At 42.7% G+C, this 24,101-nt stretch overlaps 1 protein-coding gene across 1 annotated transcript in view; it reads right to left on the bottom strand.

The window, feature by feature from the left end:
* The window catches only part of dmd (dystrophin), a gene marked incomplete at its 3' end in the record, with an annotated part of 309,815 nt that overhangs the window by 74,856 nt on the left and 210,858 nt on the right, over positions 1–24,101 (bottom strand). The window contains 13 exon segments of the mRNA XM_042226291.1: positions 298–409; positions 2,008–2,164; positions 2,261–2,433; positions 10,913–11,102; positions 13,045–13,199; positions 13,467–13,678; positions 16,992–17,109; positions 17,372–17,541; positions 18,186–18,285; positions 18,559–18,657; positions 18,859–19,008; positions 19,463–19,588; positions 19,940–20,087. Coding sequence (XP_042082225.1) covers positions 298–409; positions 2,008–2,164; positions 2,261–2,433; positions 10,913–11,102; positions 13,045–13,199; positions 13,467–13,678; positions 16,992–17,109; positions 17,372–17,541; positions 18,186–18,285; positions 18,559–18,657; positions 18,859–19,008; positions 19,463–19,588; positions 19,940–20,087 — 1,910 coding nt within the window.

Genomic DNA, 24,101 nt, shown 5'->3' with positions numbered 1-24,101 from the left:
CAGCTGATTGTTCTGTAAATAGTTTGAAATGTTTGTTTAAAAACACCTTGGCACACGTCTGCTGCTGCTCACAGTGGACCAAGGGACGCTCAGGGAGTTTGTGTGTTTGCTCAGACACATGAAACATTAGAGGCAACATCACACTGCTTATAGCACTTACATTCTTAATTCATCCAGTAAGTATAACATTAAAACAAGCATGAAGTGCTGAAGGGGGACATTTTAAGCTATGGAAGAATAGTGGAGGAGAGCTTCTAAGCATTCTAAGCATAATTGTGTGAAATGAGTGTGTGTTACCTCTGTGCTCAGGTGACGGTGTGTCTTGTGGAAGTTCAGACAGAAAGAGTCCCACATCATCCAGAGCCTTGGTCATAACGGGCTCTTTCGCTCGCAGCTCCCTCTTGAAACCCTGTAAAAGCACACATACTTTTTGCATTTGTACTAAACTAAACATCAGACAGTCAGTTCCACCCTTCGGTGTCATATCTGGGACTAAAAGACTGAGCTTGATGTGACTTTATACAGAGAAATCTGTCTCAAAAGGGTTACAAATGCATAGGGTACGATCAGAGGCATAAACACATGTGTGCAGTGATCTGTCTGTAACTTTTGAGGACTCACAAGTGCATGCTTCAATCCACACACAAAGTCATTAGTTGTTCACAGAGTCTATTAATAAAGCTTCACAAATGGAATAATTTTCTCTTTCAAAAAGCTTTCTGTGGATACGAATGTCTAAAAATACAGGCAGTGGCCAGTGGTGGCCCTCAGCCTCAGTAGATGCAAAGGGTTCTTTCAAAATCCTAAGTCACCTTGTTCTTAGGTTATCACACTGAAAAAGATTTTCAGAAAACTTGACCTCTGACCTTGAGGCCAAGATCACTGAGATTCAAACTTTTCTGATATTCATACTAGATGTGCCTATGGTTTCAAAATCCTGTCACTTCCTTCTCAAGTGATCACAAACTCAGGTGTCCATGTTGAACACCCGCCTGGCAGATTAACGACAATACCCCATCAGCCTTTTACAGCTGAGGGGTAATAAAATACTTGCAACATCCTTCTCACTCACTTACAAAACCTTTCCTAAGAGAGAGGTTTCACTCCTGATACGCATGGATCCCACTGCATGCCCACGTGGGGTTTTGAGATGTCTGAGAGGAGAAGCCAGCTCTCCTGCCTCAGTAGAACTGAGTAAGGCAGTATAAGACGGACCGCCATGATGGAGAGCAGTTTGTTGTTGTTTGTTTGATCTCCTGTCCCTCACTGCCTCAAAAGGCTCCAGACTCTTGGTAATGATGGTTCCAGCTCTGTGAATCATTTTGTTAATCCTGCTGGCACTGATGGAGACAACGGCAAAGGAAGTCGCCAATAAAGGATCTGAGAATCTTCTTGTACACACCATCACTGTTGGTCCATCCATCCAAACTCTCATTCAGGTGAACTCCGTACCTGTACCTGTAGTACCTGTAGGTGTTCACTGGTTCCACCTCCATACACATGTTAATGGGTCTGCTTACTTATCTACATTTAGATGAAGATAGATATGCAAGCAGACCTGACGACCCTCCTGTCTTCTTTAGTGGAGTGATCTAGGACTAGAACAGTGCACTTTGATGCAACCTCAAAGGCTGAAGGTGATTTTAGACTAAAATCCTGGGCTTTCCTCCAATTATTAAATCTGACTACAAAGCAGGCTATAATTATAATTTGATTAGTTTATTCACTCACATCTTTGATGTCACTGCGTGCTGCCTAGGGGAATTAATCTGAGTTAATATTTCTCTAATTAATTCTGTTTAAAGGCAGAAACTGATCATTTTGTTCGAGCCTTAGTTAAAAAAACAATTTGGGGAAGGTTATCATGTGCTGATGTCACTTCCTGTGCAGATATATTGTCGATTCCTGTTTGTGAAAAGTTATGGCAGTCGTGTTGACAATTAGCTGAACACAATCTGCACCAAGAAGCAATGTTGAGTGAGCGTTCTACCATGCTGCACCTCCTACCCGGTGTATGTCCAGCTGAGCCTGCACGGCCGGGACGTCCCCCCCTACAGGTCGCTCCTGCTCCAGCTGCTGACTTTTCAACCTTAGCCAGTTCAACAGTTCTTGCAGCGACATGTGAACCCTCTTCCAGGGGGCCATCTCTGAGTCCAGGTGGGCCCTTGAAACAGAAACACAAACATTTTTTCTTTCTCTGTAGTTTCAACAACAGTCGTTTACAGTTCTTTGCGTTGTTGGAACCATTGCAACCGCTCACCTCATGCGGAGGGTCTTGTTGTGCAGGTCATTCCACCGCTGGGTCATGTTGCCAAGACGTCTCCTGAGCAGAGGCCCATCCTCGGAGTCCCCCAGTGACGTAAGAATCCTCTGCCCATTTTCATCCAGGGAGTGATACAGTTCTGTGTGGCCGTCAATCTCTATTTGGAGGTCCTATAATTGCCAGAAATGGAGAAACAGCATGAAAAACTGTAAAATTCGGTTACAGCGCACACTGAATTTTTTGGTAACATCAGCAATCTTTCAGGACTTTCACTGATTGGTGCTTAAAATCAGATGATGATCCGTTAATCAAGATATCAACCATATTTATATTTACATTAACCTTTTTTATTTTAATTTCTTAGCACTGTAATGTCAAAATGTCAAAACTGCAATGTCCTGGAAGTGGGGAAGTGGAGACTCAGTGATCTTCTCTGCTGTCTTCAGCCCTCTCTGCAGGGATTTCCGGCACTGCAGGCCCCTGACCACACAGATATTCATGTCAGTAAGCTCTCTATAGTACCCTTGTAGAAACTGGTAAGGATACGAGAGGGTGAGTGACCTCTTCTCGTCCGGAGCTCTCCTAGCAACAGCTCTGGTGTGCAGTGACCAGGACAAAGTGTCTGTTATCTGTACTCTCTGGAACTTGGTGCTGCTGACCAGGTCCACTGCTGTTCTGTTAATGACTGTGTGGGACTGTGCCGACTTCCCCTTAAGTCGACAATGAGCTCTTTGGTTGTTTTCAGCACAGACAATGTGGTAGTTCTCCAGTCTCTCAAAGGACATCACAATGGGACTGAGTGCTTTGGGGCAGTCGTCATGAAGATACGGGCACTTGGGCACTTGAACGTTGGCAGCAAACTTAAAGAATCAAATGGAATCCCCTTTTATTGTCACTGTATATGTAGAATGAAATTGTGGATGCTCACCACCAGCTGTGCATGGAATAATAATATGAATAGCAGGACAGCAAGAATGAATAACAGACTAGATTACATACACACAAGAGGTATGTATACAAAACAGGAGGAAGGCACACAATAAAAAGGCACACATTAGAGAACAGTTTACAAAGTGCTTGAAAATAGTGTAATACACTTGGTCTGAGTATAGAGTCCATGTGCGAGTGTCCTGGAGGTGTGTGACCTCATTGACCAGAAGCGCCATCTGGAGGGCAGCAGGTCAAATCCGTGGTGGGCGGGAAGCAAGTCGTTACCTCTGATGGCCCTTGCAGCCCGTTCTCACTCTCGAGGCGTAACATGTCGACGTTTTGTCACCTAGCGTAAAATGTTACGCTTTGGGAGTGAGAACGTGTTGGCCCTGGAGTCAGGAGGTGCTGGTAATGGCCTCCAGGGGTGGCAGAGGATGGCCAATGACTTTTTTGGGGAGTGTTAATTAGCCTTTCTGTTTTCAGTCGTGGCCTCTGCGTACCAAACACACGGTGGTAGAAGCAGCAGCTTCTGGTCCAGGTTGTTCTTCCTCTGAATGCAGGACAAATGAAAAATGTCTAAAAGAGCTGAAGCTGGTCGGTCAGGACACCAAGCTGGTGTGTTGTCAGTGCCGGCTGCTTTTCTCACGTTCCCTCTCCTCAAAGTCGTATAGAGCGCTGTTCCTTGCAGGTGTATGACTAAATGCCTCAACCCTTCATAGTGTTTGTTTACTTACTTATTCAGAAAGGTTGTCTTGTTCACACAGGGTGGAGGAAAGCTTTAAACTCTTTGATGGCGTTGATACTCTGCCACATTCGTCTCTTGTTTGCATGGTCATGGAAGAACTTCTGTATTCTCTTACCAAAGTCATGCTTCGTTGCTCTTATGGCATTGTTCAAGTTGGGTCTTGCTGATCTGGGTGCCATCATATCACATTACACCTAAAACCGTCACTTTGTGCTTTCATTGCAAGCACCCCTTGGTCATCCACAGTTTGTCAGCAGGAATGTCATCTAACAAAGACATCTTCCACATATTTCTAAACTTATGGAGACACTAACTCAGTGTACTCATCTACACTCAGTTGCAGATGCCTTGAACACATCTGTTAATACATTCAATACAATACATCTTTTAATGCTTCCGTGGCTCCTGTAGAGCACTTGCTTCACAGTGGGGTTTTCTCTGATTATTAAGCACTTCTACGCAGGAAGCAGCATAACAGAAAAATGGTCTGACGAGCAGAGGTGGGGGCAGGGTGTTGCCTTAAATGCTTCCTTAATGTTTGAATAGGCGAGGTAAACTCAGGCTAGGTGAAAATCAGTGTCACTTCATCTTATTTTAATTTGGTGCCTTCATAAAGAGACTCCTGCATTTGAATTACTGGCTTTATTAATAGCTAATCCATCATTTACTAATGCTTTATACATAAATTCAATCATTAAGGGAAAATGTCCATTTCAGGAGTCTTCAGAATTCTGTGATACCTGATAAGACAGACAATAGTTACCTTAATGCCTTACATACTGTCTATTAAGTATTAGTAAATGACTTATTTACAAATTCTGTGCTCATAAAATTATGATACCAATTCTTTGTGTCTGACTTAATCTACTTTTTCTTATTTTAATTCTCTAAATGTTATTGTCATTGTTTGAGTATTGGCTAATTACCTGCCTCTTTGCTTAGGCTGCTGCCCCCGCGACCCGGCCTCGGATAAAGCGGATGAAGATGGATGGATGGATGGACCTTCCACGTGTTCTTTATATTACTAAAGTAAAAAAGAGCTGCAGTAGACGTCTGACCTCTCACAGAAAAAAAAACCCCCCTATCACGGGTTATTTTAGACCGTAACTACCGCGACATACGAGGGACGGCTGCATAGGGAAGCAGTAATATACAGGCGATTTGTCACCTTGTGGAAAATGTTACGCTTTGGGAGTGAGAACGTGTTGTGAATATAGTCTCATCAGTTTTACCACAATGCTATGCAATTCAATTTTAGAAAATGCTTTATTTAATTGGAAAAATATGACACATTACTTGATTGTACCCCAAACTGTGGAATAACACTAGCATTCCCAACACTACATCTAGTCCATGTGTAATACAAATTACTCATCCCCTATTTTACTGTGATGATTGGTGGGTTCAAAAAGGTCAATAACATGCTTCTTTGTGGTTATCTTGTGGCAAAGCAATCAAACCACTTATTTCTTTTGAGTCCTCTTTTTGGAAAATTGCATTCTCCCAACTTTGTGGAAACACTTTGGGGATGCCCCCTTTCTTTTCCAACATGACTGTGCACCAGTGCACAAAGCAAGGGCATGGGTGAGGCAGTTTGATGTGGCAGAATTTATCTGTCCAGCACAGAGTCCTGACCTCAGCCTGACAGAGTAGAAGAATGGGCAAATGTTAATATAAACACACTCCTAAACCTTGTGGAAAGTCTTCCCGGAAGCGTTGAAGCTGCTACAGCTGCAAAGAGCGGGCAGACATCATATTAAAATCCTATGGATTAAGCATAGAGTGCCACAAGTTCATGTGTGTGTACACACAGACAAATACTTTTGGCAATAGTGGCTGACTGTATCGAGCATTTCTGCTCAATTTGAGTACTCGAAGCTCTTTTACTACAAACACTAAAAATATGAAACTGAATTTGACAGAACTTCTTATTTTTCTGTGCTTTGTGAAGAGGACGTGTCACTAACTCACCATTTTTATTAAAGAATCAACTTGTCTTTAGAGCAAATCTTATAAAAATAAACTGGAGTCGGTGAATAAAAACATACTCCTCCTTTTTGGGAAGAGAAAAAACAAGAAGCGCTGAGGACATTATAAATAGGAGTTAAGTAAGTGCACTTGTTTACAAGAGAGCACAACTCCAGAGGGCAAGTGTGATACTAACACTGACATTTTAGGATTTTGATGTCCACCTGTTTTCATTACAATACAATGATGTCATCCTGTTATGGTGTTATTGTGACGGTGTTGAGAAAATAAAAGTGTTGTACAGCTGCGTCCATGCCCTTTCAAGATGATACTTTCTACTCTATATGGTTTCTTGAAATTGTCAAGGTCACACAATGAAGATCAAGGTCAGCTGCTTAGCCAACACGGGAGATCATGTCCCCCCTACGACACTGTTGTGAAGTTTAAAGACTTTCAATTAAAAATACAAAAATCCCAGCCCTGCACAGCCTGGCGACCTGTCCGGGGTGCACCCTGCCTCTCGCCCAAACACACAAATCTGAAACATGATATCATGAAAACTGTGGACGCTAGACTGCTAACAAACAATCAAATGGAACAAATGACACAGGGGGCAGGAGGATTTTATTACGATTACCATGTGATCTAAATGATGACACAATGTCAGGCAGTCCAACAGTTTGCATTTTTACCTTGATTTCTGCCTTTTAAATGAATAGTTCCAGAAGTCGTGCGAAAGAAAAATCTTTCCTACTGTTAATCTCAAATGCCTCACAACAGAGTCGAGCTTATATAAAATCTATTATATTAACTGTTTTGTAGCCAGGAAAAAAATTAACTCTTGAGATTAAAAATTTCCCCTTTTAGGAGTCTCCTGACCAAGCAGTACAATCCTAGGTTGCATACATTAAATCACATACACATACAAATCCATGCACCAGTTAAGTACAGTCAGAGTAAAAAAATAACACACAGAAACAACCCAGATCATGCTAAAAGTGCTACCGAATGCCACAAACAAAGGAACAATATTCAGGCAAAACAGCAGCCTGCATTAGTTCTTTAGAATCGCTTTAAAGTCATTAAGTGAGACCAGCTCCTTACGTTGATTCTGCAGCTGATTCCAGGAGCAGGAAGCTGCACATGTGAAAGCTCAAATTTAGTGTGAAGCTTTGAGACAGACGGAATAAATCTTGGGAAATAAGATGTATAAGAATATATCAGTCATATATATCATATATACGTCATGACAAAGCAGACCAGCAAAGGAGTGGTGAGTAAGAGCTTGTAATGAATTTCAATGCTCCATGATAGAATCCAGCATATTTAAGGATGCATGCATATAAATCGCATTGCTATAATCAAGTATGGACATAAAATTGGGAACAACAAGTCTCTTTCTTCTCTCAAAGTACAAGCAGGACTTTTAGTCTAAAGTAAAAACCACAACTCAGTTTTTTCACCAGTTGCTGAAAGTGAGGCGTAAACGAGAGCGAGTCATCAACTGAAGTCCTAAGTAGCTGTAATCAGATACTAACTCAATCTCAAAGCCCTGAATTGTAGTAATACATGAAAGGTTACTTGGTTCAGATTTTTAATTTGTGAACACCATTGATTTTTTTAGGTCAGCATTCAAAACAAGTTTTAAATCCCACAGGTTATTCTGTAGCATAGTGAAAGCTTACAACCTCTATGAATCATCTCAAAAGTTTAGTGTAAATGTCAGTAGAGTAAATGTTCCAAATGAATCTACTTGGTTTTTATTCCCAACCTGAACATGGTAGACCTTTCTGCGCAGCATCGTCCAGACTGAACCCTGGAATCCCCAAAATCACACATCAAAAAGAAGAAGCACCTCCATTAAGCCCCATTTCATTCCTTCTAGCTTCCAGCAGGCTGAATTACACTGCCCTCTGTTTAAGTGTTGGTGACACAGTGAGACGTTCAGATAAAGAGGAAGAGAGGGAGGGTCAGTGGCACATAAAAAAGAGAGATGGAGTTGAACGTCTGAGTCAGAGTGAACACAGGGTACGAGAAAGAGTCAAAATGACGATGAAAGACGCAGAGAAACTTTCAAGGTTACATAAAATGATGAGTGTACTTCTTTTCCAATTAAACCTTATCTGCATGTTGTAGCCGAGGGAACGAGTGAGACTTCATAGGATGCTGTGTACTTTTAGCACCCATCATTGTAACTGGACAAAGACAACTAACTCAGTGCTACACACAGTGCTACACACAGTGCTACTGTTGTACTGAGAGAGCTCTGTGTGTACATGTGTGTGTGACCCTGTAGGTGTGTTGTGTGTGTGTGAATTTCTGATTTTAAATGTGCTGCTTGTGTGTTTCCTTGTAGTGCATGCACTGCACACTGTGTCACAGTGGTTGTGTGTGGATCACTGTACATGCTGTGCTACCGAGAGTGTGTGTGGGTGCAGGGTGAGGGCTGACGGTCAGAATATGTTTTCTTGCAGAACAGAGCCTTCCCTTCACCCAACACCCACAATGCATTGGGGGAATTCGGGATTCGTGTGCAGACAGTGACAGTCCAATCAAATCTCACCATGTCAGCATTCCTGTCATACTAGCCAGAGCAGAGTTGAAGAAGGGCTAAAAACTGGAAATATACTGGATGTGTGGCAGATGAGACTAAAGTCTAATCATTAGCCTTTTTATCCATATCAGGGTCGCGAGAGCGGGCTCGAGACTATCCCAGTTATCAGAGGGCGAGAGGCGGGGTAAACCCTGCACAGAATACCAGTCTGTTGCAGAGGTAACGCAGAGACAGACAACGCTCTCCTTAACACCTGTGGGCAATTTAGAATGAACATAACCCTACTAACTGCATGTCTTTGAACTATGGGAGGAAGCTGGAGTACCTGGAAAGAACCCACATTGGTTTTCCTTTCTCACTAATCCTTTACGAGTTTTTCTTGCCTAACTTAATTAAACTGTGTTAATGGTATAACCAATTTAATGATTAACTCTGATGACAAACATGTTTGAACTTACAGCTTTCATCACTGCAATGTGAACCCCCCAAAACCAAACACAAAAATAAAATGTTTTTATATGTAAAAGCCAGATGAGGTCCAAACACCAATCAGCAAAGAAGACACTAAATTGCTGGTTAGTAAATGAATATGTGTTTAAGGCTGTTTGTTTTATCCAATGAGGAGGTCTAAGCACTCCTTGCTGCGCTGTGCAGCATGCACTATGTTGTTTAGCTTGTGTCTGGGTGTTTTGTCCTCGGGATCAACCGGGATCAAACCGGTTTTAGTCTGAGGTAATGGCTGGGTCTGAAGTGCACTGATGCTTGCAGATAAGTCTCCTGAGTTTCTCAGATAAACAACAAAGTTGTTACTAGGGCTGCTCAATTAATCGAATTTTAATCTCGATTACGATCTGGGCTTTCAACGATCATTAAAAATGACTGAGCCGATTATTAGCCCCTCCCTCGTGCTTTACTCTCGCGCTGCTCCGTGTGGCAAATCGAGCGCACCTCTCTGCATTTCGAACACGTGTCACAACAAGAGGACCCGAGGGAAGCTCGGAAAGCTCAGCAGAAGTTATTTGGAGAGGAGAGTGACTGCTGCTGGTTGAAAAGAGGTAAAAACCTTCAGTGGTGTGGAAACATTGTGGGTTCAGTCAGACGTGGATCAAGTAGACATAGTGTGTGAACTCTGCTACAGTAGCTGCACCACAGAGCAACACTGCAAAGCTCACTAAACACAGATGTTTACATTTTTCATTGATTTCTTATATTGCAAACATTTGCACTGTTATCAGTATTTGCACTGTTTTATATTATTTTTTAAAGTCATTATTCAACACGTTGTTATTGTTAAATAAATATCGTCAAATAATCGAGATCTCAATTTCAGTGAGAATAATCGTGATCATCATTTTTGCCATAAGCGAGCAGCCCTAGCTGTTAGATCTCTTTCTCCCTTGTTGGTGTCCAGGCCCAGCTGGGAAAACCACGTGTTTTAAGAGCTTTCTTTAATGTGTGTTCGTGTCTTTGGCTTAGAGGGAATGTTTTGTGCCCAGTGTTGCAGCGTCCAAATGACCAGGTTTGTGTTGTGGGAGTCAAAGAGTAGGTACTGGTGTGTGTGGGCTTTCAGTAACGTTCAGTGTTGAGGTTTCCATTCAGCAAGCTATTATCATTTTTTCTCTTCCCTGGTGAGCTTTACGTTTCTAACCACTGAGTTGATGTGAACAGTGAAGGTTTCTACTTCTTGGGTTTAGATTTTGACCATTGTATCACATCCATACTTGTCTGTAGCAACTCTCGTATTTTAAGATATGTGGCAGTGAGGCGAAGGTCTAACAGTGTACAAATCTGATCATTTGCTGGCACTCTCCACTGCCTCCTTTGTAGGGATACACGTGAAAAGGGAGACCACATTAAAGGACATTATGGTTTCATCTGGTTTGGCACCAGCAGCAGCAGACCTGTGTGTGCTGTGAGACCAGTTAGGTTTTCTAAATAGTATTGTAAATAGTTTTGTCCTTTTTCAAATAGCAAAGGGCTGAGCTGCCTATTTATTTCTGTACATTTATCTTGTGTAATAAGTCAGGGAGTTATGGGGCAGTGCTTGGATTGGCTTGTTTTGTTTGTAATTTTGCCCTGGAGCTTAAGCGTTGAGTTTTGATAGTATTGGTGCAGCAATAAATCTCACATTTATCTGTGACTTGGCCATTGGGTTTCTGGTTTTGGGGACCAGGGCGACGACACCCTTTTCTATTCCTTATGTTGCACCTAGACCGAGGCATAACATGTCCCTGCTTGGATTTCCTTTACACAGACGTCCTCATCACTAAATGAATGATTCTAAACTGGCCACAGGTGTGGATGTGAGTGTATTGGTCCTCATGACTTAGTCCTGACAAGGTTAATCTTCAGGGCCTTATGCTGATTTCTGGAACGTGTATATGTCCATATCTGTACATAGATACAGAGCTAGCTATATCAGAAAGATGAGGTGCACCTGTGTATGGCCCACCTTCCACTGTTCCAGCAAGTTCCTTGCTGCCTCAGACTGTTCCTGCAATCTCTCCTTGTTCGTGGCATCTAGTAAAACATTGCAGGTCGTCTCAGCCTCCGTGAGCCAGTTGAGGAACTTTTCCAAATCAAAGTAGAACTGCTGCAGCAACTTTAGAGCAGCTTCCAAAGCTGCCTCCCTGTCCGAAACACTGAAAATGTGCAGACAGATGACAAGAAACAAAGGTGGTAAATAAAAGTTATTTCCTCAAAAAAGTTAAAGAAGCAACAGATTTGTTTTGCACACATCTGTAAACACGATGGCTCAAAGTTTAATATGAATTCTGATAAAACGTCGCATGTTTGATATATGTACAGTGAGGTCGAGTTAACAATTCAATAAAAAGATGACAAAAAAGTCTCATAAAACATATACAAAGTACTTAAATATATTTAAACTTTATCTCCTTGTCACTTCACCCCAAGTCCAGCACCCTGAGACTGTATGCTAAGGGGAAGGAAGGGAGCCAGGGACCAGTGAGACTCAGCACCACAGTCCAGGATGAGGCAGTGAACATCCATGAATACATGAGGAAGATGGCCTCAACCGACCGCGTGCTCAGTGAATACCTCAGGCAGCAGAAACCCAAGAAAGAGGAGGGAGACGAGGAACCATCATGGAAGGACAGGCCCCTGCACGGTATGTACCACCGGCAGATAGAGGAGGTGGCTGATATCCAGAAATCCTACCAGTGGCTGGACAAAGCTGGACTGAAAGACAGCACAGAGGCACTAATCATGGCAGCACAAGAACAAGCTCTGAGTACAAGATCCATAGAGGCTGGGGTCTATCACACCAGGCAAGACCCCAGGTGCAGGCTGTGTAAAGATGCCCCAGAGACAATCCAGCACATAACAGCAGGGTGCAAGATGCTAGCAGGCAAGGCATACATGGAACGCCACAACCAAGTGGCCGGCATAGTGTACAGGAACATCTGTGCCGAGTATAACCTGGAAGTCCCGAGGTCAAAATGGGAGATGCCCCCAAGGGTGGTGGACAATGACCGAGCTAAGATCCTGTGGGACTTCCAGATACAGACGGACAAAATGGTGGTGGCTAACCAACCGGACATAGTGGTGGTAGACAAACAGAAGAAGACGGCCGTAGTGATCGATGTAGCGGTTCCGAATGACAGCAATATCAGGAAGAAGGAACACGAGAAGCTGGAGAAATACCAAGGGCTCAGAGAAGAGCTCGAGAGGATGTGGAGGGTGAAGGTGACGGTGGTCCCCGTGGTAATCGGAGCACTAGGTGCGGTGACTCCCAAGCTAGGCGAGTGGCTCCAGCAGATCCCGGGAATAACATCGGAGATCTCTGTCCAGAAGAGCGCAGTCCTGGGAACAGCTGAGATACTGCGCAGGACCCTCAAGCTCCCAGGCCTCTGGTAGAGGACCCGAGTCTGGGCGAGAGGGGAAACTGTTTCTTTTGTAAAACAAAATGTGTTCATTTATGTCATTTTAAGAATATTTCAATAGTTTCAACAGGGTAAATAACAAAATCCTGCACTCTGCATGTGTTATTACTGAACTGCAAATTTAAAGTACATTTAAAAAGAATAACAGAATAAATATATAGAAAATACAATACGATTCCCTTAGCAGATCGGGAATAAATAAGAAAAATAAGCAAATACTGCCCAGAGAGTGAGTGGCTTTCCTTTTTAGGGTCAATTCTATTCCAAATGTAATGTAGCAGAAGTCAGTAAACAAGCCTAAAGATTTGATAGACGTAATATCCAGACTTCCATGATGGCTAAATAGCTTTAAAAGCTTTCTTGTTAGATAATGCAAATGCTCTTTTTATCATGCTCGTCTGTTATGTGGAAAACTAAACGTGTGCCTTTTGTGCCAGGAAATCACATCACGATTACTTCCTGACTAAACACGTTTTGCAAAAAGGTGAAATAGTCATTGTGGTGTTTTGACGGGGTAGTTGCACTAAAGTGCACTTATTATTTCCATGGAAACCAAGGCTGAAAGCGTAAGAAGCATCGTTTAGAGACATCCATTAAGTCAAACACCAACATAGCGGCCTAAATGTTTATTTTTAATAAAAATAAAATAAATGCAGAATAAAATTAAAATAATGCTTACCGCTTGTTGATGAATATGCAGGCAGTGTCCATGTTGTTGTTGATCTGGGTGACTTTGTGAGTGTCATCGTTGCCATATAGCGTCAGTAGTTTGTTGGCCAGTGTATTGGTTTCTTTGACTTGTATCTGGGATTGCTGCAGCTCCTTCATTAAGAGCTGGGTAAGCAGGGAGAAAACAAAGGCCAAATCATCAACACGATTACCTGGTTCCACCTGATTAGTACTCTAAGCGATCATCGTAACGGGCAGAACTCTGTCTAAATAAATAAATACATCTGGGTAAATTCCCAGATGATTAAACATGCAACTGTTTTGCTGGTAATACCTGAAATGAGTAAAGAAAATCAACAGCCTATGTATGGGCTCTTGTAAGCAGACTATATGTCTGTATAAATACAGTGAAATTCAGAATGCAGATCCCACCTTCAGTTCAGCGTTTTGTTTTTTCAGTGCATCAACTGTATAAGTGATCTCCTGCCATGAATCCAGTCTCTCATTGGCCTGTTTGACGACATGATCCACCCCTTTCTTGGCGTCCAGCCAGTTGGTAGAGTCTTGCAGCATGTTTTGTAGCTGCTTCATCCTATCAGACAGTTTGGTCTGACAGTCTTCCCAGTAAGCCTGGAGTCGATCAACTATGAAGAAAGAGAGAAAACACTGCTTAACAAGTTCTTTAGAATAAAATCACACAACTAGTAGAGGTGTCAGACAGTTTGAAAATAATACATGGACTGAGTCTGGAAACCTAAATCCATCCATCCATCCATCACTGGGGATTTTGTATGACATACATACCTGTATACACTGGACAAAGACTCACATATATAATGTAATCACATATACTCGTATACACTATACATACCTACACTGGAGTGTTTGTATTGGAATCACTGCATTTAACCTACATATTCAATTCACAGGACACATATATTTAGGTCAAATATTACCTACAAGCATATTAATGAAGTCTGTGCCACTTGTTATATAAGCACCTGCTGATCCATACTGGTTAAAATATAATAATTAGGCTCAACAAGTAATCTTTGATTGTGTTATAGCCAAAGGCATGCATCCATCCATCCATCCATCCATCCATCCATCCATCCATCCATCCATCCATCCATCCATGCATCCATCCATCCATCCATCCATCCATGCCATCCATGCATCCATCCATCATCATCCATCATCCATGCCATCCATCCATCCATCCATGCCATCCCATCCATCATCATCCATCTCATCCATCCATCCATCTCATCCATCCATCCATCATCCATCCATCCATCCATGATCCATCCTCATCCTGCATCCATCATCCATCCATCCATCCATCCATCACATCCATCCGTCATCCATACATCCATCCATCCCATCCATCCATCCATGCATCCATCCATCCAATCCATCATCCATGCATCCATCTTCCTGCATCCATCCATGCATCCAATCCATCCATCCATCTACCACCCATTCCTATCCATCCATCATATCATCCATCATCCATCATCATCCATCATCCATCCATCCATGCCATCACCCATCCATCCATGCCATCCATCATCCATCCATCATCATCCATGTCATCCATCCATCATCATCATCCATCCATCCATGCATTCATCCATCCATGCATCATCATCCATCCATGATCATCATCCATCCATCCATGCCATCCATCCATCATATGCATCCATCCATCCAGCACGTCCATCCATCCATCATCCATCCATCCATGCCATCCATGCATCCATCCAATCCATGCCATCCATCCATCCATCCATCCATCACATCCATCCATCCATCCATGCATCCATCCATCCATCCATCCATCCATCCATGCATCCATCCATCATCCATCATCCATCCATCCATCCATCCATCGCATCCATCCATCCATCCATCCATCCATGCATCCATCCATCCATCCATCCATTCTCTTCCTCTTATCCAATTCCAGGTTATTTAGGAAACCTAAATAAAAAAACATATTTTTAAGATAGTTACTGTTGTCGTGTTAGACTTCTTCAGATAGAAAGAAGATGAGAATTTGAAGTTGAAAGAGAAAGCTGATAACTTTTGTACATTTGGCCTTTTGCGATAATTATACCTTTACTGGACAGTTACAGCTAGTACAACTAGCTCCCACACTCCCTGTTTGTCATGACTACACAACAAAGTCTCAGTTCTTGGCAGGAAGAGAACAGTAAACATTTGCATTTGATATCAAGGAACTATGTTGCTTTGTAATCTCACAGGTAAAAACAAGACTTTTTTATACTATATATGACTGAATCTATTAAACTAAACTAAATTATGAGTAAAACACAAACAAAATCAGAATGTGCTATCAAAATGAACACTGTATTAACTCTTCTCTTTGAGATGGTGATCTTTGCGAAAACAAGCAGTAAGAGAAGAAGAAGAGAACTGAGAACCTGTAGATTTGTAGAGGATGAGTGTCCTCCAATATAAAATAGAAATATAGAGGAAAGGCTTTTGGCTTCAGGCTAATTTAATACAATCTGTGACTACAAAAGCATGCACACTTGGGCTGGGCAAAAACTGAAAAGTACTGTTGAAGGAGGTAGATCAGGCTCCAGTGATATCGGCTTCTGAACTGATTGATTGGTCATTATCAATTGATTATCATTTGATCTGTACCTGCAACTAGAGAATAAAAATGCAAAAACTGAGAAGGAGCGGTTGCAGTGTGACGTGGAACTTGAAAGAGTGAGGGTCGGGCGATATGTAAACATTTTCCAATTGGCAATAGTCAGTCCAATCTATATAATATATTCACGCATGCGCAGACTTTTTGATGGGCGGGGCAACATAATCATGCACGGACTGATTTGCGCGTGTTTAAACGCGGTCATCACGATTTTTTTTTAACGCTTTCAACCCATCAGGAGCGCAGAAGGAACAAAATTTGGACAAACTGCCGAAATGCGTTGGCAGAGACATTTCAGGGATTTTGATTCGGTGTGCGCTCCAGATGGGTTGACTGTTAATCGCGTTAGTCATGATGACGGCGCGTTAACGCTGACAGCACTAAAAAATATAAAGTCGCCAATTTGGGATTTCTTTGGCTCTAAACCAGATGAAAGAGGTAAACCTAAGGATGTGACCAAAGCGCTGTGCCGCTTGTGCAGACGTATAGTGGAAGCAAAGTACTCGAACACGCCTAACTTGCAAGAGCATGTACGTGTCAACCATCCGGCTGAGTATGCTAGGCTATCACCGGTTTCTGCAGCTCCATTTTTCTGTTGACTGCTTCTATTAGCTCCATCATTATTAGCAAACTTACTCATGGGCAAATAAATAAATAAACTGCCATTGTAAAAACTATTGATGATAGTTGATATATTTGTCCAATCGCCCTAGTGAGGGTTGAAGCACTGGAGGGGGAGACAGTAAAGGCTGGAAGTGGCAGAGAAGCAGACAGGCAGAGATTTAGAAACTGGAAGAGGGGAGAGAAACAGACTTATGCTGAGTTTGCTTGGAACATTTTCCACCACTTTACATGTTGACGTGGTGCTGAGGAGGCAGATTTGTATAACATGGTTATCTTGGAACAGTTTAATAGGAAGAAGGTGCAGACAGCTTCTGCAGCTTCTGTTATGGCAGATGAATATGTTTTGTCCAACTCCAGGCCTCGAGGGCCGGTGTCCTGCAGGGTTTAGATGTGTCCTCGATCCAACACAGCTGATTTAAATGGCTAAATGATCAACATGTCTTGAAGTTCTCTAGAAGCCTGGTAATGAACTAATCATTTGATTCTGGTGTGTTGACCCAGGGTGAGATTTAAAACCTGCAGGACGCCGGCCATCGAGGCCTGGAGTTGGACACCCCTGATAAAGCCTAATATAGGCTCTGAATAAGCTTCACTTAGCCTCTGTGGGAGGCTAGGTGATGCTATGTTGCATGTGTATGTGTGAGACTTACTGCGTTCAGAAATAGCATTGCGGGTCTCTTGGCTGCTGGTTTTGTTCTTCAGGTTCTGGGCTGCTGTGATCTGTGTCTCCAGGAGGGGGCGACGTTGATCAAGATCCTGTAGAGAAGCCTGAAAACAATCATTTTAGTTTCTCAGCTGTTTTAACTTACTTATAGAATTTTCCAAGCAATTAAGGAGGAAAACAAATCAAGAATAAAGGTCTGTAGCATGTCTAGCTTGTCAGTTTAACCACTGACTGTTTTAAACTATCTGTGAGTCCTCAGTATTTACACACTGAGCCATACTCTCACACGGCCCCGTGAATGTCGGCAGCTCGGTCAGGTTTTGCAGTGCTTTAAATAGAGTCAACAGTGAGGTCAGAGGTCCGGACCTTGAGTTGCCTGATCATGTCGTTGATGTCGTCGAGGTCAGCCACCACTACCCGCTTGTTCTGTACCATGTTATCCATCATGGTCAGCCAGTCAGTGAGCTCAGCCCAGGACTTGTTGAACTGAGCCAATGCTGCGTATTCAGGCTGGGAACTTCCTGTCAGACCTTCATCTGAGACACAGATACAGTTAAATGAACTTTTAGTGGAGGAAGTGCTCATATTCTTATTTCAAAATAAAACCACAGTAAAAGTCCTTCACTGAATTTGCTGAAATGAATCGCTCATTATGAACAGAGAGAACTCGATGGCCCACCACCAAACGCATCATTCATGCTTTAATCATAACCACACCGACCCGGTCCCCGTTTTTCAAACAAACATTTCAAAAACCAACGGCAAGTTTATTCCACATGGTCACGAGTTGGGTCATGATTTGGTTTCCAACCACCGTTTGTAATATTGTGACTGTAGCATTAGAGACAGCTCCCCAAATCAGCTGATATTCTATAACCATGTTGTTTTTCCATTATTTAAATGATTCTAATTATTCAAATGGTATCACTCATAGCCTGAAGTGTAATCTGGGCAATGACTGATCAACAGAAAAAAGAAAGATAAAAACTAGAATCTCAATCCCAAAAACAAACGAATAATTAAAAGAAACTGAACCAGGCTGAATCTAGTAAAATGAACTCTTGCTGAACCTAATATCAGGACTTTCAGTTGTACTGGGAACATGAATTTGTGTCCTAAACTCAGTCCGAACTTAATCTTGTGTGCACATGCATGCGTGAAAGATTAAATGTGGTCTTACTGTCTTTTCTGGTTATAAGCTGAGCAGCCGTCCTCTCCTTGTGCTGCTGCAGCAGCTCCAAGATTACTGTCCAAGATTCCCTCAGCCTAATATATTTCATCTGAAAAAACATACAAACACACATGTGAGCAGTTTCCTTATTGTTGATAACGACAACTTCACAGGTAAGTGTCCAAGCATCAAATGCTGGAAGAAGTATGCATATTTTTTGAGTCGACGTTGTTTATATATATTTGTGTCTTGTTACATTTCTTCAAAAAGTAACTATTTATTCATAATATTTAAGGTAAAGGTAGAAGTGAGACAAGTCAGTGTTTTAATGATTTCATGTGACTGAATTTGCACGTGAGTCACCTGTATTTCATTTCCTCACCTTGCCAGGTTGCTCGAGAGGAGAGTCCTTGTATAACTGATCAGCTTTCTCCAACACACACTCCACGTCTGGCTGCTTGACTTGCACTTCGTTAATGAGCTGGAGAATCAGAGAGCTTAAACTGCAATAAGCCTTGTGGACAGATGAGTGTATTGCATGTAATATAATAAATAATATATTGGATGTAATATATGCAATGTATTATTTATTTCAGGCAGTTTGGGCTTGAATGTTTTACTAGTAAATGCCATGGTGCACTGATACCACGCATACATATATACACACTGTTTTGCACCATACCCTGGCAGATGGTCCCTCAGGGCTGTGCTCCAGCTTGGCTCTGGTGCTGGCTGCCCAGACTGACAGGTCATCCAGATGACTCTCACACTTCTCCATCTCCTTCAGCAGACCCTCGATCTCCAACTGACGTTCAGGAAGAGCCTTCGACACCTAAATGAAGATTGGCCATGAAGCCTACCACTCCCACCGTGTTGACCCATTTTTCAAGATATTTATTATTACGGGGGAGGTGAGGTGGTGATAATCTGGTCTGTAGTAAACACAGTATAAGAATGGTTTTCCATCGTCTTTCTGGTAAAGATTAAAGCTCACCTCCTTTGGTAAATCAAACTCTGTCTGGAGCAAATAAAGTAAATCTAAGAGAATCTTTCACAGCTTTTGTACACAGTAGATGAAAATATTGCCACTTTGATAGAAAAAGAGGTTATAACACCAACAAACTTTCAAGCTGTCAAACCTAAACGCCGTAAGCTTAATGATGTGGTGCACTGCTTAGCTAGACGTAGGGAATACCCTTCTCTCAGAGCCTTTGTGTATTATTCAGTTGATGCCTTTCCTGGGCAGCGGCGTGCTGTCCGCTGTGTGTGTAGTGAAAGAAGCTGACCTGAGACCAGCGAGTGTTTATGATCCTGATGTCTTTCTGTTTATCAGCAGGAAATGTTATCTGCTTCAGTCTTGAGTTCAGATTCCCCATCACTACATTCTGGGCAGGAAGCTCCTCCACACATACCTGACACACACACACACACACACACACACACACACACACACACGACACACACACACACACACACAACACAAGCACACACAGACATACTAGCAGACAGCTCAATACAAGCAGAACCTTATGTAAGATTTCAGATAACACACACACACACACACACATACACGATCTTGCAATAATTAAAACGCTGCAATGTTTTTACTAATTACACACAGCAACACATTGGAGTAATTTCCATTATGACTCATCTAAACTCATTTACACGATGATGGCAGCTAAATTAATTTGCATAAATCCGTAAATATGCACACACATTCAGAAGCTCATAGTAACTGTGTGGCTGTGAACTGAATATACCTGAACTTTGCCCAGAGTGTCTCTTATGTGCTGTGGCTCTGCAGGCTGCAGAGGAATGGCCAGGACGCCCTCAGCTTTGTCCAGCCAGCCCAGCATCGAGCCAACATTCTCCTGCAGCTCTGCAGTCAAGGTGGATGCCTCTGCAGACCTGTAGGGTTAGAGAATCCAAGAAACAATAAAAGAAGTGTTTTCCTCTTAGGGGCAGCTGTGCCTCAGGAGGTAGAGCTGATCATCTACTACTCAGAAGGTTGGTAGGTTGGTGGTCACCACTCTCAGCACTGGAGCCCCCCAGGGGTGTGTTCTGAGCCCCCTGCTGTACTCTTTGTACACATATGACTGTGTGGCCACTACCAGCTCCACCACCATCATCAAGTTTGCTGACGACACCGTCGTGGTGGGCCTGATCTCTGATAACAACGAGACGGCCTACCTGAAGGAGATTAGGAATCTGGAGAACTGGTGCCAGAGGAACAACCTCCTTCTAAACGTCAGTAAGACAAAGGAGCTGATAGTGGACTTCAGCACTAAGCAGGAGAGGAACTACCAGACCCCCGTCATCAACGAGTGCCCAGTGGAGAGAGTGGACAGCTTCAAATACCTCGGAGTTCACATCACGCAGGACCTGTCATGGTCCTGTCACATCAACACCGTGGTGAAAAAGGCCCGACAGCGTCTCTACCACCTCAGACGCTTGAGAGACTTCCAACTGCCCTCCAAGGTGCTCAGGAACTTTTACTCTGCACCATAGAGAGCATCCTGGCGGGAAACATCTTAACCTGGTTCGGGAACAGCACCATGCAGGACAGACGAGCTCTACAGAGGGTTGTGCGGTCAGCTGAGCGCACCATCCGCTCCGAGCTCCCTGACCTGCACTCAATCTACAGCAGGCGGTGCTGGACCAAGGCCAGGAAGATCGTGAAGGACCTCAGCCATCCCAACAACAGACTGTTCTCTCTGTTGAGGTCAGGAAAGCGATTCCGCTCCCTGAAGACCAACACAGAGAGACTGAGGAGGAGCTTCTTCCCGCAGGCGATACGGTCTCTCAATCACACCACCACACAGTACTGACCCACACATGGTTCTTACACACACACTGGACTTTCTGGACTTGTTTTTGCACAACACTGGTCAGCTGATTTCTTAGCCTGATAGGCCGAAGGACACTGTCTCCGCTGAACTATGGACACGCACACACACACACTTACACTGATAAGCACTCACTCATCCCCCTCCCTTTCCAACGCCTTCGATGCTTGTGCCCTACCGGGGATGATAGCAGTCAACTGGACCAGCACAGATGCTGCAGGACCGGATGCGCTGTCTACGCCGGCTCTCTCTTACCCTTTACCCGCCCCTGTTGCTTGTCTCGTGTTTCTATGGTGTATTGATAATCATGTGCTTTTGTGCTGAGGTGTTTTTTCTTTTATCAAACTGTTCTCCCACTAGGAGCTCAGTCTGAGTGGAGTTTTTTTTTTCTCCTCCTCTTACCTCGTGTAATGTATTTTCGTTGTTTTTTCCTATCAGCCTACCTTCTGACATGTCTGCCCAATGTGATGTTTGTGTATAGTTGGTCAGAAGGTTCCTTTGTGAGTGCGCATGCGCCATTAGCGTGCTGCCTGCTGTAACCCCTAATTTCCCTCGGGATGAATAAAGTATTCTGATTCTGATTCTGATTCGATTTCCGTAATACTTGTACAGCTGCTGTTATTGTGTATATATTTATTTATATTTCTTCATACATTCTTATATAGTTCTATATTGTGTATTTTGTTGTACAGTTATTTTATTTTCAACTTTAATTTATATATTTTATCTTATTCTCCCAGTTAAATTTACCCTTCATTCTAATTTGTGTTGTACAGTTATTTCATTTTTTTTTTTTTTTATAACTTTTTATTTATCATTTTACAGTATGGGAATACAAAACTTAAGGTCAGCATGGGAGACATTCACAGTTCCAGTAATAGCATCTACTTACATCATGGTAATATTCATTTATTCAGTGCAAAGGGGAGTACACAACCCATTTTTCCCAGAGCTTCTTAAATTTCTCGAGCTCGAGTCTAAGGACAAAGGTAAGCCTTTCCATTCCAAAAATTTCTTCCACTATCCCACGCCATTGGGCCCGAGTTGGAGGGTCTGCCTTTAGCCACCTACGGGTTATGGCCTTTCTGCAGCCAGCCAAAAGTATTTTCAATAAATAAATATCTTTATGTGGGAGTGCCGTAGGCAGTTTGCCAAGATACAACGTATCAAATGAATAGTCTATTGTAATCCCAATTATTTTGTTTATCTCAAGGGCCACCTCCCCCCAATATGGCTGAATCCTTGGGCAGGCCCAGAAGACATGAAAATGGTTTGCCATAGGGGTTCCACAACCTCTCCAACATAGGCCCTGGCTCTGTGAGCCTGTTTGCCGAGCTGTGAGTTTAGGAGTGTTAAAGAATCTCACTACATTCTTCCAACCAAACTCTCTTAAGGACCTTGAATTTGCAGTGGTAGCCTGAGACTCACATATTCCCCACCAGCTGTCCTCCGAAATTCGTGAGCCTGATTCCCTCTCCCATTTATGCTTAATGTACAGCGTAGAGTGATTTTTAGAGGCTTGTATACTACCGTATATTTTCGAGACCATCTTTTTAGAGTCATTTCTCTTGTATGCCTCTTGAAAGATATGAATTAGGTTGTATTCGTTTTCATCTCTGATTAGCAACGTCTTGTTGTAATAGTCTCTAACCTGCAAGTATCTAAAAAAGTCGTGCTTTGCCAATCCGATATGTATCTGAGATGGTTTTATAGCTTTGGAATCCCCCATTTGTTGCTAGTGAACAAAAAGAAGTATTCCTCTCAGAGTCCACTGTTTTTTTTTTTTATTTTTTTTTTTTTTAAAGGTCCCATCCAGCCTGGCAGGTACAAACTCCGGGTCATAAGCTATCCAATTCAAGGTCTTAGCCTGCTTTTCTATTTGTAGTTTCCCCACAACCCTGAACCATAGTTTCAGGGTGAACCGGGTCAAATGGTTCAAATCTTTGTAAAATTTTTCAGCTTGGTTCTTATTTCCTAAAAGTGACTGTAGTGGGAAGTCTAATTGTGTAATTTCCATATTTTTCCATTTAGCTTCATAGTTTGGGGAGCACCAGTTTACCAGGGGCTTCAGTTGTGCGGCGTAGTAGTAATCTTGTAAGCACGGCAAAGCTCTCCCTCCCTTCTCTTTTTTCAGTTGCAGCGTTTTGTACTGGACCCTCGGTCTTCCGCCAGTTCCAGACGAACCGTGAGATCCATCTGTCCCACTCGTCAAATTGTTTTTGGGGTATCTCCAGGGGTAGTGACTGGAAGAGATAGAGGATTCGAGGCAGAACGTTCATTTTAATTATTTCTATTCTATTACTCATATCCAAAGGGAGGAGAGACCACCGAGTTAGGTCAGATTTGATCTCTTTGTTGAGGGGGCAATAATTAATTTCATAGAGTCTAGACATGTCTTTCGTTAGGTTTACTCCCAAGTATTTTATTGTAGGAGAGTCCCATTTGAAGCTGAATTTCTTTACAGTTTCCGGTCGAGGTGTATAATTGAACGTAAGGGATTGAGTTTTTTGAATATTTAGTTTATAGCCGGAGTAGTGATTGTAGGCTTTTAGTAAGGTCATCAATTGGAACAAACTAGATTCAGGATTTGTAATAAAAAGAAGAACATCATCCGCGAACATACAAGTCTTGTGTTCTTCACCCCTGATCATTATTCCTTGTATTTCAGAGTTTTCTCTAATAGCCTGAGCCAGAGGCTCAATGTACAAGGCAAACAGGGACGGGCTCAAGGGACAGCCCTGGCGTGTCCCTCGCTTCAAAGTAATATTTGAGACAGGTGTCCATTAATCCTGATCCTGGCTGTTGGGGAGTAATACAGTGCTTTGATACATTTAATGAAGCCATCTTTGAATCCGAATCTTGTAGTACCCTAAATAGATATTCCCAACCCACCGAGATCGAATGCCTTTTCGGCATCTAGGCTGACCAACATTGCACTAATATTTCCTGATGTTATGTGATCCATCACTTGTAGCGTTCTCCTCAGGTTGTCCTGAGTCTGTCTATTTGAGACAAAGCCTGTCTGGTCTAAGTCTATCAGCTCCGGGATAATTGATTCCAGTCTCTTAGCTAATAT

This window comes from Haplochromis burtoni, unplaced genomic scaffold (genome assembly GCF_018398535.1).
Source record: "Haplochromis burtoni strain Fernald_Lab_line unplaced genomic scaffold, NCSU_Asbu1 Contig_205, whole genome shotgun sequence".
Classification (NCBI taxonomy): Eukaryota; Metazoa; Chordata; class Actinopteri; order Cichliformes; family Cichlidae; genus Haplochromis; species Haplochromis burtoni.
The sequence above is the reverse complement of the archived record's forward strand: the minus strand, read 5'-3'. Positions and strand labels throughout refer to the sequence as shown.